This window comes from Saccopteryx leptura, chromosome 1 (genome assembly GCF_036850995.1).
Source record: "Saccopteryx leptura isolate mSacLep1 chromosome 1, mSacLep1_pri_phased_curated, whole genome shotgun sequence".
Taxonomy (NCBI): domain Eukaryota; kingdom Metazoa; phylum Chordata; class Mammalia; order Chiroptera; family Emballonuridae; genus Saccopteryx; species Saccopteryx leptura.
This window is the reverse complement of record NC_089503.1, coordinates 218,695,913-218,711,907: the sequence shown is the minus strand read 5'-3', so window position 1 is coordinate 218,711,907 and position 15,995 is coordinate 218,695,913. Positions and strand designations below refer to the sequence as shown.

At 36.7% G+C, this 15,995-nt stretch overlaps 1 protein-coding gene across 6 annotated transcripts in view; it reads left to right on the top strand.

Annotated features, from left to right (window-relative positions):
* Positions 1–15,995, top strand: part of LRBA (LPS responsive beige-like anchor protein) — a 629,646-nt gene that overhangs the window by 205,459 nt on the left and 408,192 nt on the right. For all 6 annotated transcript variants that reach the window (XM_066386366.1, XM_066386375.1, XM_066386349.1 and 3 more), the window contains exon 35: positions 6,420–6,484. In XM_066386366.1, the coding sequence (XP_066242463.1) occupies positions 6,420–6,484 (65 nt within the window). The remainder of the gene's footprint in view (positions 1–6,419; positions 6,485–15,995) is intronic.

The window sequence follows — 15,995 nt, the reverse complement described above, 5'->3', positions numbered from 1 at the left end:
TCTTTCCTCTAATGACTGGTGACACTTTGCTATTTGCTCATATTTAAGTACATTGCACACACACACAGAACCCATGCATCTTTTAGGACTTGTCTACTGATGATGAATATGCTACCTTTGCCATTAATGGACCCTTAAGTTTTATTATGACTTCTCATTTTTTTTTTTTTAGAGAAAACTTCTTTAGTCTTGCATAGTCCCATAGTTCAGTAAGTATACTTTCAAGTAATTGTGTTTTATTTATCTTATTTTATTATTTCTTTTTTAATTTTATTTTTTGGTCACAGAGACAGAGAGAGGGGCAGATGGGGACAGACAGACAGGAAGAGAGAGAGAGATGAGAAGCATCAATTCTTTGTTGAGGCACCCTAGTTGTTCACTGATTGCTTTCTCACATGTACCCTGACTGGGGGGCTACAGCAGACCAAGTGACCCCTTGCTCAAGCCAGCGACCTTGGGCTCAAGCTGGTGAGCCTTGCTCAAACCAGATGAGCCTGCGCTGAAGCCTGCGACCTTGGGGTTTTGAACCTGGGTCCTCTGCGTCTCAGTCTGATGCTTCATCCACTGCGCCACTGCCTGGTCAGGCTATTTTATTTTTTACATAAGGCTTTTTACAGAGTCTGAAAATTTACTCCTCTGGAAAGTAACCTTTCAATATTTTACCATGGTAGGAATGCTATACATTACGGGGAAAGGATCTGGGACTCGGTTTTTTATACCAGCTTTAATTCATTTAAACTAGTTTTCTCTTTGTACCTCAACCATCCTCATACTCAGTGCCTTTTGTTCTTGGTCTTTATAGGGTTCTGCAGCAAGCATTGGCTTGCTTCTTTTTATTTTTTTGTGTAGACGGAGAGAGGGACAGACAAGGACAGACAGACAGGAAGGGAGAGAGATGAGAAGCATCAATTCTTTGTGGCACATTAGATCATTGATTGCTTCCTCATATGTGCCTGACCAGGGGGCTGCAGCAGAGTGAGTGACCCCTTGCTCAAACCAGCAACCTTGGGCTCAAGCCAGCAACCGTGGGTCATATGTATGATCCCGCACTCAAGCTGGTGAGCCCTGCTTAAGCCGGATGAGCCTGTGCTTAAGCTGGCGACCTCAGGGTTTCAAACCTGGTTCCTCTGCGACCCAGTTCAACACTCTGTCTGTTGCACCACTGCCTGGTCAGGCTGGCTGGCTTCTTTAAGTTGATTTTCCTCCAGGTTGTAGAGAAATTTTTTATCCTCTCTTTTATACTGTTGTCTTCTTTTTATTATCTTTGCTCTTGGTGTTTGTTAAGTTTAAACTGAAGTCACTTAATATATTCCTATTTTTAAAGAGTAAAAAAATATTTTAGTGACTAGTCCACCAGAAAAAAAAATGATACTACATTTAGTGTCAGCATAAATGGCTTGAATCCCATCTCCAAAATAAAAGATGGCAGAATGTAGTAGATGTGGTCTATTTGGTCATTCTGTGGCCTGGTTTCATTTGCTTTAGAGCATGACAATACTGGAAATTACTTTGAAAATTTAGGTAAATTCATGTAATACATTCAAGTACATGAAAATATATTGTAAGTGATTATTGAATTTGTTGAAAAATTTCAGTTTCCCTTTAAAGATGTTAGAGTTAAATATAAATATACTATAAATTAATACATAGCACTTTAATTGGTACCCTTTTTTTGTTGTTATTGATGGTAGGGAATAGATTTACTTTTGTTAATGTAGTTTATTTTTTTCTTCCAACCAACAAAATAGACTTTTACCGCCAAATGCACATGTTTGAAATTTGATGGGACTTTATTTGATAATTTTAGTAATTATAATAATTGGTAATGTATGCTATCTTCCTGTTGTATGACTTAAAAGCATTAGTAAGCTAAGAGTATATTTCAGTAAAAATTGGCTGGTCAACAGTTATGGCCATAGGAAGTGATAGTCAATTAAATACAGCTTAGAACAAGTATGAAATTATTGACTCAGTTGTGTTTTGAGTCCTTCCTCTCCAAAGTGCTGAAATGTGTTTTGAAATTACTTAGTTGCATTAGTGGTTGGATTTGAGGCTTTTAACGTGTTTTTCATCAATACCTCTGGGAAAAGAATAACCAAGACCTTTAAATGTACTATGTATTTTGCATTACTATGTAATTGTAAATACTGTGATGAAATATTGAAATGATCATGAAAGACGATAACCATTAAACTTTTCTTTCAACTATTAAAACTCACTAAAGGTTATATTGAGCTGTGGTTTATAAAATTGTTTAGACTAATGCCTTCTTTGATAATTATTGCAGAATTGGAGTAAAATGCTTTAGGGTAACACGATTAATAAGTCATCTTTCTAGTTTTGGCAACTTCCTTAAGGATTGTAGATAGTGTGGAGAAAACTTGGTTGGCTTTTGACTAACCGTTGGCTTTATTTTAAAAAACGAATTTTCTGTTTTCATGGGCTTCAGTTTCTTTTTGTCTGGGTTATTAATTTTTAGCAGCATGTATTTCTATACCTGATGTGTGATATTTTATTAAATATTAATAATTTATAATAGGAATGAATTATAGGCAAATTAAAACTCACTTAATATCTTTGAGAATTGTGAGACTTTTGTAATAAAATCCAAAAATGTAAGTTTTATATTTTCACTTCATTTCTCATTTTGTCTATTTTTTTTTAAATAGTGAAAAGTTTTATTCTAGGTGACTGAATAGTAATTACTATAAGTTGACAAATATGTGTTTATAGCTGATGCTTGGGATAACTAGAAGCCTAATGCAATAATAGTTATGATTTATTTTGTTTCTGAGCTGATATAACAAATTAGACCCTTCCACTTCTGTCTGTGCCTTTATGTCTAATTTGTATTTAAGTTCAACAAAAGATTTTGTATGACATATGAAATGAAGTTCAGGACATAAAAATTTTTAGATTGCAAATTTTTTTTAGTCCTACTAATTTTAACTAGTTTTATATCTGTCCTAAATTATGCTGTTTCAAATCTTTGTGAAATTTAAACTGTACACTTTTTGATTTTACGTTCTAAAAGTCAGTTTGTATACATAAATGAAAATAAAATCAAACTGATGTTTATTTATTAAATTTTAGTCTCTTGACTGTTAACTATTTTATCCTTATAGAGTATTGAATTTTATGACTTATATAGTAAAAAATCTCCCCCTGTTGGAGTTTTAGATCAGACAAAACTGATTGGAGAAAAATTATACTAATAAATCTTTTCAATATAAATTGTTTTATCTAAAGAATTATATATAGAATATCCTTTTGTGGTTCTTCCTGATTTCTTTTTTTTTCTAGTAAGAAAAATAACTTTCTTTTTCCTGAAGTTAATTTTCATTTTGAGATTTTCCTTCATGTAAGTGATCTGCATGTAAACTCAGTCAATTTAAGGGCTTCTTCATAATCTGGAGCTATATCAAATTTTCAAGTCACTTGCTGAAAGTGCTGTGTCAGAGCTGAGAAATGAGTCTATGCTTCTGTTCCTTGACTGTGGTCTCCCTTGAGTTGTCATGGTCCCTGCTCATTCCCCGCTGTCTATCAACAAAGGGCACAGGTGTGTTCTCCTCTTGCCCCTCAGAGCACCAGCTACTTGTACATCTTTCTAGAATAATTTTATGAATCTTCCAAGAGCATGAGATACTTAAAGGCTGTTTAAGGTCTGTTTGCCATGAAATCTTTGTCTCCTGTTCCTGTGCATGGCTATGTTTAGGGCAACTGTTTGAGACTTGATAGTAACTCCCTGTGCTCTGTCCAAGAAGTGAGGTGTGGGGTCTTCTGCACAGCATCCAAAAACTTCTCTGCTGTTTCTGCTGTTTCTATGTCTCTCCTCCTCATCCTAAGAAAAGTGGAGGGTATGACACTTGCTCTTCTCTCAGGGATATACTCCTTCATGGAATTTGATTGCTTGCTTTCGTACTGTCTACTTCATTTTGCTAGAAGGAAGAGACTTTTACATCAGACAGGTATTTCTATTTATAGGTCCCACGATTTCATGTTTATTGCTCTTTCCTCAGCAATACATTGTTTATCTCTCCTCCTAGGTCTCGCCAAATCCTACTCCCAAATGTCTGACTGACTTGCTATCTAATTTCCATTCTAATGTATATGTTCTGTTAGTATGTTCCTTCTGACACTATTCAGGAACTAGGCTGCTACAACAAAATTGTGGTGTGTAGCCATTTTAGCCCTGAGAGCTAACTTGGGTTTTCAAAACATAAAAGAAAGTATATAATACAGAATTGGATTTAAAAAAGAGAAAGTAAATGAGAAAGGATAAGGCTGAAAAAAAGTAAGGATTTTTCATGACACAGAGCACTTGTCAGGTGGGAAGTTACATGAAATTTAAAATTCTTAAAGTCATTACAATCAGAAAATGTGAGTACTTTATGGTTGCCATAGTAAGTAACCCAACATTGTTTTTTGTTTTGAGCTTTATAAAAGAACAGAAAAAGATCACTTGAGTGATACCATGTAGATAGATTAGAAGGGCTTCTTATTTTTCAGAAACTTAAAAATTTTGTATATTTTTCCAATTCTTGAAAAAATATGTGCAAGTGTATATTTTTAGACACACATACATGCAATGACATTTCTCAAATCTAGCTATATTTCAATTCAGGTAGGTCTACCCAGATTATATTAACACTTATTTATATGTTTTGATATGAGAATTAAAAAACAATTGATATAGGCCCTGGCCGGTTGGCTCAGCAGAAGAGCATTGGCCCGATGTGTGGAAGTCCTGGGTTCAATTCCCAGCCAGGGTACACAGGAGAAGCGCCCATCTGCTTCTCCACCCTTCCCCCTCTCCTTTCTCTCTATTTCTCTCTTCCCCTCCTGCAGTCAAGGCTCCATTGGAGCAAAGTTGGCCTGGGTGCTGAGGATAACTCCATGGTCTCTTCCTTAGGCACTAGAATGGCTCTGGTTGCAACAGAACAACACCCCAGATGGGCAGAGCATCGCCCCCTAGTGGGCATGCCAGGTAGATTCTGGTCGGGTGCATGCGGGAGTCTGTCTGTCTGCCTCCCCTCTTCTCATTTCAGAAAAATACAAAAACAAAAACAACCCCCCCAAAAAAAACAATAAAAAATTGATTTATACATGATCTGCTGGTTTTTTGGTGGTGTTTTCTTTTCTTTTTTTTTGTATTTTTCTGAAGTTGGAAATGGGGAGGCAGTCAGACAGACTCCCGCATACACCCCACCGGGATCCACCCGGCATGCCCACCAGGGGGCAATGCTCTGCCCATCTGGGGCGTCGCTCTGTTGCGACCAGAGCCACTCTAGCGCCTGAGGCAGAGGCCATAGAGCCATCCTCAGCACCGGGGCCATCTCTTCTCCAATGGAGCCTTGACTGCGGGAGGGGAAGAGAGAGACAGAGAGGAAGGAGAGGGGGAGGGGTGGAGAAGCAGATGGGCGCTTCTCCTGTGTGCCCTGGCCGGGAATTGAACCCGGGACTCCTGCACGCCAGGCCGACACTCTACCACTGAGCCAACTGGCCAGGGCCCCTAGGCTTTTTAATGGATAATCTATTCATAAAGAATATAATTAATAGCCCTGGCCAGTGACTGAGTGGATAGAGCAGAACTTTAACCTTGCCTAGGGATGTCCCAAGTTTGATTCTGGGTCAGGGCACACTGGAGAAACACCATCTATTTCTCTCTCCCTCCCTCAATTCCTCCCGTGGCTCAGTTAGTTCAAATGTGGCCCTGGGCAATGAGGTTAGTCAGAGCATCAGCTTCAGGTGCTAAAATTAGCTCAGTACTTGAGCATCAGCCTCAGATGGGGATTTCCAGGTTGATCTGGTGGGGGTGCATGTGGGAATCTGCCTCACTATTTCACCTCCTCTCACCTAAAAAAAAAAAAGGATATAACTAATACGTAGTTTTATATTAGCTTTTGCTAATTTACAGGCTAGTGAACTATGGTTTTCCAGCTCAAGGTTGTCTAGCAAAATTCACTAATTTTTCTGGTCTCTTTCTCAATCCTTAACCATTAGTTTTTAAGGTAGAGTATGTACTGATATTACATTTATTTACTACCTATTTATTTTGAGGTGATGCCTCTATTTTCTTAAAGAAATAAAAACAAAAACTCTATTCTTGGTCATCTTTGCTGCCTTCCTTTCCAACTCCTAAGTGGTGTGTATATAATGTTATAGAACAAAAAGGGCAAGATAAATATAGCTCCGCTTATTTAGTTTATATAGAATCATATTGTTGCTAACTTGTTTAGTTTACTTTTTAATATCAACTATTCATGTGTTCATATGGTTGCATTGGGTAGGCAGAATGTTTAACACATTTTCATTTAAAGCTAAGTTGTGAATTTGAAATGTGTGATTATTTTTATAGTTGTTTTTTAGAAATAATTTGTTGAGTGAAAGTTTTTCAGCTGTTTTCTGCTATTTTTCAGGAGTGGCAGAATTCTATTCAGAAGAATGCAGGCCTTGCTTTTATTGAACTTGTCAATGAAGGAAGGTAATCTATTTTATATCCATTATATTTTACTTTAAAATCCTACCGTATTTCTGTCATTGAAACATCATTTTTGGTACTGTATTTATTATTTTTGTAGTCAGTAATGTAGAAAATTATAACTATTATAAATATGCCAATATTTAATTATTTTATAGTTTTCTTCATGGGTATATGCTTAATGATAAAATTCTGGCCTTATTATTTAATAAGTAAAGCTGAGTTTGGTCAAGTAAACTAATGATTCTAATATAAGGAAAGCTATAAAGAAAACAGATATGTACTTATTTGGACTTCCCATTAAGTTCTGTTATATTTGTAAGGCCAATAATTAGACTGTCTGTTTTATTTCTCTTATGTCATGGCCTGGTCATAAGGGAGAAAGGGATCAGGTTATTTAGAAGTTTTGTGAAGTGAGAAGAAAGTAGAGAGTGGGGGAAATTTGTAAGGTTCCACGTAAGAAGCAGAAATAGAAAAGTAGTATTAGGAAAGAAAAAGGAAGAAAATACATAGGTGAAAAGAAAGTTAAAAGGGAGAAAATAAATAGATTAAGAGGTGAGAGAATGAAAAGGTAAAAAATAAATTGAGGAAATGAGTAGACTACTTTGAGTCCGTTTTTTGGCAGCTGATTTTGAATTACTTGAACTGTAGACCTAAGGTGTAGATTAAAAGGTGTGGTTGGCTGCTGTTGGAAATGGTGTTCTGAGCAAATTATTGTATAGGAAAATTTCTTGATAATGTTCAGGCTAGTGTTGAAACACTGATGCTGTCAGTGTAGGAACTATTTGAACTAGTAAGTAGAAAACGTTTTAATGTTGCAGAAAAGGGAGAATGGGTATTTATATTAAATATAACAAATTCTTCTATTTAGCATATAATTATGGTCTATAATTATAGACTAGTACAAGTGGGGATTATGGATCAATTGGACAACACGTGTGTGAAAAGCATTCAAAATACAGGGAGTAGAGTATCTGAAGACACTGTGATGTGGGAAGGTATATAGACTATTCAAGTGTGTGTGTGTAATTGTGGGAGTCTGTGTGTACACGTGTGTGAATTATTGGAATACTAAAAGGCCTAATGTAGCATATTTGGACTTCCATCTAAAGTTGTTGGGGAGCCTTGGAAGATTTTAAGTACAGCAGTAGAATTGTGATAGTTGTGATAGTTTGGTTTTGGAAAGGTAACTGGCAGAAATATTCGGGGTGGATGTAGGACAGGAGGCCTGATTGGAATCAAGAACAGTAGTAGTAAGTCTGCTACAGTGATCCAGGTGAGAAACATTGCTAAATTGTAATCTGGAGTCCAGCAAGTGGTAGGAAGTCAATAAATATTTCTCATTGAGTGAATGATTAATAATTTAGAAAAAATTTCAAAGTGCTTATTCATCAAAAGTAAATAGTTCTTTGGCTGAATTTCATCACTGAGGTATTGGATGTTTTTAAAGTTTGATGGTGCAAGCTGTTGATCGAACATGTACAGTTCTTGTTCTACTTAATACAAAATACTGATGAACAGATCTTTTTTTTTTTAGGGACAGACAGACAGACAGGGCAGGAAAACAGGAAGGGAATGAGCTGAGAAGCATCAGTTCTTCATTGTGGCACCTTAGTTGTTCATTGATTGCTTTCTCATATGTGCCTTGACCGGAGGACTACAGCAGAGCAAATGACCCCTGGCTCAAGCCATGACCTTTGGCTCAAGCCAGCGAGCTTTGGCTCAAGCCAGTGACCTTTTGGCTCAAGCCAGCGACCATGGGGTCATGTCCATGATCCCATGCTTGAACTGGCGACCCTGTGCTCAACTGGTGAGTCCAGCGCTCAAACCGTATGAGCCTGTGCTCAAGCCTATGACCTTGTGGTTTTGAACCTGGGCATCCCAGGCCAATGCTCTATCCACTGGTCACTGCCTGGTTAGGCCAGAAATTCTGTAATTTATAGAGCTTACCTGTTTGAAGAAAATTCTTGGTTCTCTAAGAAAACTTGTTATAAAAGTCAATTTTGATTAATAAGTGTTCTGCTAAACGTAAATGTAAATACCCTCAATTATGCAAGTTACTCTTGCATTTAATAGATAAGGCAGAATAATAACATTGTGATGAATTGTACAAGCTTTGAAATTAGCCCTTTGATATATGGTAAGTACTTTTACTTCTGTGAGCCTCTGTTTCCTTATCTGCTCATTCAGCCAGTAATTTTTATGCACTGACTGTGTACCCTGGGTTATCTCTGATGCTGGAGAACAGCAATAAACAGAACAGATAAAGGTCATTTTTTGTAGTTTTTACATTCAAACAGTCATTGACAGACTTCGAACAATAAAAAAGTAAGTAATGGGTTATATAATAAGGGAAAGGTGGTAAGTGCTATAAAAAAAGATGATGTGGAACAAGTTGAGGGGAATGGAGATTTTTGAAGGAAGTGTGAAGGATTGGCATGGTCTGCAGTTTAAGTAGAAAGATCAGATTAGAGATCATTGAAAAAATGGTATTTAAGCAAGTGCTTGAAGTATGTGAAAGAGTTAATTATGGGAGCATGTAGGGGAAAAGCATTGTCGATCTAGGGAATAGTCAGTATACAGATGTATGCTTCTCTGGCATATTTGAGGAATGAGGTCAATGCAGTAACAACAAAGTGCTGAAAGTGCAAAGAAGTCAGAAATGAAGTCAGAGAGATAATGACAAACGGCAAGATTTTGTGTAGAGCCTTTGCAATTTATTCTGTGAGAAATGACAATCATTTCAAGATTTTGAGAAGATGGAGATGATCTGTGTTATGTATTTAAAATATTACTAAAAGATTACTCTGGCTAATGCATACAGGAATTTAAGAATAGAAGTGAAGGGTTCAATTAGGGAGCTATTGTAGTAATCCTACTTAAATATGATGGTGACTTGGACTGGGGTGGCAGCGGTAGTAGGGTTATGGATATATTTTGAAGATGGAGCTGATTGGATTTACTAATGAATTGGATATGGGTTGTCAGAGAAAGCTAGGCAACAAGTACTGTTAAGATTATTGGCCGGTACAGCCGGAGAGATGGTGTTTCTCTCAACCAGTATTGAAAAGGATGTGGATAAAGCAGTTATTCTGGCGAAGATCAAGAGTTCAGTTTTGGAAATATACTATTTTTAGGTCTTTAGTAGTCATCTAGGTAGAAATTTTATAGTTTTAGCCTTTGCATTAGTTTTGTGATTCATTTTGAGTTTATTTTTTACATGGTATTAGATAAAGGTCTGAGTTCACTTTTTCCATGTAGATAGCTGATTATCTTGGCACCATTTATTGAAAAAGTCAGCCTTTTCCTCACTGAATTGTTATCATTTTTACTGAAAATTAATTGACCATAAATGGAAGAGACTTATTTCTGTATTCTCAATTCTGTTCCTTTGAACTCTTTTTCTGTCTTTATGCCAATACCATACTGTCTTTATTACTGTGACTTTGTGGTATGTTTTGAAATTGAGTAGGATTAGGTAGGCTTTAGTGTTCCTTCTGAAAATTGTTTTGACTACTTGGGTCATTTATTTTCCCATATAAATTTTGAATCAGCTTGCTAATATCTAGAAAAAGCCTGTTGGGATTATGATGGGGATTGTATTGACTTTATATGTAGATCAATTTAGAGATAATTGACAGTTTAACCATTTTGAGTCTTCTAATCCATGAACCCATGATGTTATTCCGTTTATTCAGATCTTCATTACTTTTTTAGCAAAGTTTCAGTATATAGACATTTATACTTAAAAAAACATTATTCCTATGTATTTTATTCTTTTTGAAGGTATTGAATGGAATTAGCAGATTTAAACCATTATGATAAGTATATAGTGATATCTTACTGTTTTAATTTGCATTTCTCTAACATCTTCATTTCCTGATTGGTCATCTATATATCTTCTTTGGTGTAGTGTCTGTTAAGATCTTTGTCCCATTTTTATTTATTATTTTGTTTTTATTTTTTTTAATTTTAATTTATCAATTTTAATGTGGTGACATTGATAAATCAGGGTATATATGTTCAGAGAAAACATGTCCAGATTATTTTGACATTTGTTTATGTTGCATACCCCTCACCCAAAGTCAAATTATCTTCTGTCACCTTCTGTCTGGTTTTCTTTGTGCCCCTCCCCTCTTCCAACCCCCTTCTTATCCTCCACACCGGCCCCCCCCCCCCCCCCCCCCCCGGTTATCATCACATTCTTGTCCATGTCTCTGAGTCTCATTTTTATGTCCCATCTATGTATGGATTCATATAGTTCTTAGTTTTTTCTGATTTACTTATTTCACTCCGTATAATGTTATCAAGGTCCATCCATGTTATTGTAAATGATCTGATGTCATTATTTCTTATGGCTGAGTAGTATTCCATAGTATATATTTACCAAAGGTTTTTAATCCACTCGTCCACTGACGGACACTTAGGCTGTTTCCAGATCTTCGCTTTGTGAACAATGCTGCCATAAACATGGGAGTGCATTTCTACTTTTGGAACAGTTCTATGGTGTTCTTAGGGTATATTCCTAAAAGAGGGATAGCTGGGTCAAAAGGCAGTCGATTTTTAATTTTTTGAGGAATCTCCATACTGTTTTCCCCAGTGGCTGCACCAGTCTGCATTCCCACCAGCAGTGCAGGAGGGTTCCCTTTTCTCCACATCCTCACCAGCACTTATTCTGTGTTGTTTTGTTAATGAGGACCATTCTGACTGGTGTGAGGTGACATCTCATGTGGTTTTAATTTGCATTTCTCTAATTATTAGTGATGTTGAGCATTTTTTCATATGCCTATTGGCCATCTGTATGTCTTCTTTGGAGAAATGTCTGTTCATTTCTTTTGCCCATGTTTTGATTGGATTGTTTGTCTTCTTGGTGTTGAGTTTTACAAGTTCTTTATAAATTTTGGTTATTAACCCTTTATCAGACGTATTGTCGAATATGTTCTCCCATTGTGTAGTTTGTCTTTTTATTCTGTTCTTATTGTCTTTAGCTGTGCAGAAGCTTTTTTAATTGATAAAGTCCCATTTGTTTATCTTGTCTTTTATTTCACTTGTCCGTGGAGATAAATCAGCAAATATATTGCTGCGAGAGATGTCAGAGAGCTTACTGCCTATGTTTTCTTCTAAGATGCTTATGGTTTCATGGCTTACATTTAAGTCTTTTATCCATTTTGAGTTTATTTTTATTTTTTTATTTTTTCCGAAGTTGGAAACAGGGAGGTAGTCAGACAGACTCCCACATGCGCCCGACTGGGATCCACCCGGCATGCCCACCAGAGGGTGATGCTTTGCCCATCTGGGGCGTCGCTCTGTTGCAACCAGGGCCATTCTAGCGCCTGAGGCAGAGGCCACAGAGCCATCCTCAGCGCCCGGGCAAACTTTGCTCCAATGGAGCCTTGGCTGCGGGAGGGGAAGAGAGAGACAGAGAGGAAGGAGAGGGGGAAGGGTGGAGAAGCAGATGGGCGCCTCTCCTGTGTGCCCTGGCTGGGAATCGAACCCAGGACTCCTGCACGCCAGGCTGATGCTCTACCACTGAGTGAACCAGCCAGGGCCCATTTTGAGTTTATTTTTGTGAATGGTGTAAGTTGGTGGTCTAGTTTCATTTTTTTGTAGGTAGATGTCTAATTTCCCAACACCATTTTTTTTTGTTTTGTATTTTTCTGAAGCTGGAAACGGGGAGAGACAGTCAGACAGACTCCCGCTTGCTCCGATGGAGCCTCGGCTGCGGGAGGGGAAGAGAGAGACAGAGAGGAAGGAGAGGGGGAGGGGTGGAGAAGCAGATGGGCACTTCTCCTATGTACCCTACCGGGAATCGAACCCGGGTCTTCTGCACGCCAGGCCGACGCTCTACCACTGAGCCAACCGGCCAGGGCCCCAACACCATTTATTAAAGAGGCTGTCTTTACTCCATTGTATGCTCTTACCTCCATTGTCAAATACCAGTTGTCCATAGACCTTGTGGGTTTATTTCTGGGTTCTCTGTTCTGTTCCATTGATCTATATGCCTATTCTTACTCCAGTACAAGGCTGTTTTGAGTACAATGGCCTTGTAGTATAACTTGATACTGGGAAATGTGATACTTCCCGCTTTATTTTTCCTTTTCAAGATTGCTGAGGCTATTCGTGTTCTTTTTTGGTTACATAGAAATTTTTGGAATATGTGTTCTATATCTTTGAAGTATGTCATTGGTATTTTAATTGATATTGCATTGAATTTATAAATTACTTTGGCTAATATAGACATTTTAATGATGTTTATTCTTTCTAACCATGAGCACAGTATATGCTTCCACTTGTTTTTATCTTCCTTGATTTCTTTTATCAATGCTTTGTAATTTTCCGAGTACAAGTCTTTAGTCTCCTTGGTTAAGTTTACTCCTAGGTACTTTATTTTTTTTATTGCAATAGTGAAGGGGATTGTTTCCTTAATTTCTCTTTCTGACAGTTCATTGTTGGTTTATAAAAATGCCTCTGACTTCTGAATATTAATTTTATATCCTGCCATTTTGCTAAATTCATTTATCAGGTCTAGTAGTTTTTTGACTGTGACTTTAGGGTTTTCTATATATAATATCATATCATCTGCAAATAATGATAGTTTTACTTCTTCTTTTCCAACTTGAATGCCTTTTATTTCTTCTTGTTGTCTGATTGCTGTGGCTAGGACTTCCAAAACTATGTTGAATAAGAGTGGTGAAAGGCGGCACCCCTGCCTTGTTCCTGATCTTAGGGGATTGCTTTTAATTTTTTCCCATTGAGTATGATATTGGCTGTGGGTTTCTCATAGATGGCCTTTATCATGTGAGGTATGTTCCCTGTAGTCCCACTTTGCTGAGAGTTTTGATCATGAATGGGTGCTGGATTTTATCAAATGCTTTTTCTGCATCTATTGAAATTATCATGTGGTTTTTCTCCTTCTTTTTGTTTATGTGATGAATCACATTAATTGATTTGTGAAGATTTCACCAGCCTTGCCTCCCGAGAATAAATCCCACTTGATCATGGTGTATGATATTTTTCATTTATTGTTGGATCCAGTTTGCTAATATTTTGTTGAGGATTTTAGCATCTATATTCATCAGGAATATTGGCCTATAATTTTCTTTCTTTGTGTTGTCTTTGCCTGATTTTGGAATCAGAATTATGCTCACCTCATAAAAGGAGCTTGGAAGTCTTCCTTCCTCTTGAATTTTTTGAAATAGCTTGAGAAGGATAGGAGTTAGTTCTTCTTTGAATATTTGGTACAATTCACTTGTGAAACCATCAGGCCCCGGACTTTTCTTTGTTGGGAGTTTTTTGATAACTGTTTCGATCTCATTTGTTGTAATCAGTTTGTTTAGGTTTTCTGATTCTTCCAGATTGATTTTTGGAAGATTGTATGTTTCAAGGAATTTGTCCATTTCATCTAGGTTGTCTGGTTTTTTGGCATACAGTTCTTCATAGTATTTTCTTAAAATAATTTGTATTTCTATTGTGTCAGTTGTTATTTCTCCACTCTCATTTCTAATTTTATTTATTTGAGTCCTCTCTCTTTTTTTCTTGGTGAGTCTAGTTAAAGGTTCATCGATCTTGTTTACCTTTTCTAAGAACCAGCTCCTAGTTTCATTGGTCCTCTGTATTGTTTCTTTAGCCTCTATGTCATTTATTTCCGCTTTGATCTTTATTATTTCTTTCCTTCTACTACATTTGGGCTTTACTTGCTGTTCTTTTTCTAGTTGTTTTAGATGTAGGGTTAAGTTTTTATTTGAGTTTTTTTCTAGGTTCTCAAAGTGTGCCTGTAGTGCTATGAACTTTTCTGTCAGTACTGCTTTTCCTGTGTCCCATAAATTTTGAGTTGTCATATGCTCATTATCATTTGTTTCTAGGAATTTTTTTATTTCTTCTTTTATCTCATCATTAATTCGTTATTTAACAACCTGCTATTTAGTTTCCACGTGTTTCAGAATTTTTGAGCTTTTCTGTTGTGGTTGTTTTCTAGTTTCATGACATTGTGATCAGAGAAAGTGCTTGATATGATTTTAATCTTCTTAAATTTGTTGAGACCACTTTTGTGCCCTAACATGTGGTCTATCCTAGAGAATGTACCATGAGCACTTGAAAAGAATGTCTATTTTGCTGCTTTAGGGTGAAAGGTTCTGAAGATATTTACTAAATCGAGTTGATCTAGTGTGTCCTTTAAGTCTTCTGTTTCTTTGTTAATTTTCTTTCTTGAGGATTTATCTAATGATGTTAGTGGGGTATTGAAAATCCCCTACTATTATAGTATTGCTGTTCATCTTGCCATTTATATCCATCAAAGTCTGCTTTATATATTGAGGTGCTTCTCTATATTAGGTGTGTAGATATATATAGTAGTTATATCTTCCAGTTGGATTGCTCCCTTTATCATTATTTAGTGGCCTTCTTTATCTCTTACTATGTTTTAAAGTCCTTTGTTTTAAAGTCCATTTTGTCTGATATAAGTATTGCTACCCCAGCTTTTATTTCATTTCCATTTGCATGAAATGTTTTTTTCCATTCTTTTACCTTCAGTCTATGTGCATCTTTTGTTTTAAGGTGTGTCCTCTGTAGACAGCATATGTACGGGTCCTGTTTTCTTATCCAGGCAGCTACCGTATGTCTTTTGATTGGGTCATTTAATCCATTTACATTTAAGGTTATTATTGATATGTCGTTGTTTATTGCCATTTTATTCTTTAAAGCTGTATTCCTCTTTTGCTATATTTTTTCCCACTTTGATCTGTTTACAACAGGCCCCTTAACATTTCCTGCAGCATTGGTTTGGTTGTAATGAATTCATTGTTTGTTTGTTTTTGTCTGGGAAGTTTTTTATTTCTCCTTCCCTTTTAAACAATAGCCTTGCTGGATAAAGTAGTCTTGGTTGTAGGTTCTTGTTATGCATTACTTTGAATATTTTTTGCATTTCCTTCTGGCCTCAAGTGTTTCTGTTGAGAAGTTGGATGTCATCCTTATGGGGTCTCCTTTGTAGGTGATAGCCTTCTTTTCTCTAGCAGCTTTTAATATTTTCTCTTTATTGCTTAGCTTTGGTATTTTAATTATGATGTGTCTTGGTGTAGGTGTTTTTGGGTTTCTCTTTAATGGAGTTCTCTGTGCTTCTTGAACTTATGAGACCCTTCCTTGCATCAATTTAGGGAAGTTTTCAGCTATGATTTGATTAAATAAAGTTTCTATCCCTTGTTTTTCTTCTTCAGGAACCCCTATGATGCAGATGTTATTTCTCTTCATATTGTCACAGAGCTCTCTCAGAGTTTCCTCAGACTTTTTGAGTCTCTTCTTTTTTTCTGCTCTGCTTCCATGCCTTTGTTCATCTTGTCCTCCAACTCGCTGATCCGATCCTCAGCTTCATCCATCCTGCTTTTAATTTCTTCCATTGCGGTCTTCATTTCTGATATTGTATTTGTCACCTCCTACTGATTCTTTTTTAATATTTTAATGTCCTTTTTTTACTTGCTATTTCGTTATTTAGGTGTTCGTAATGACCATCCATTGTTGTTCT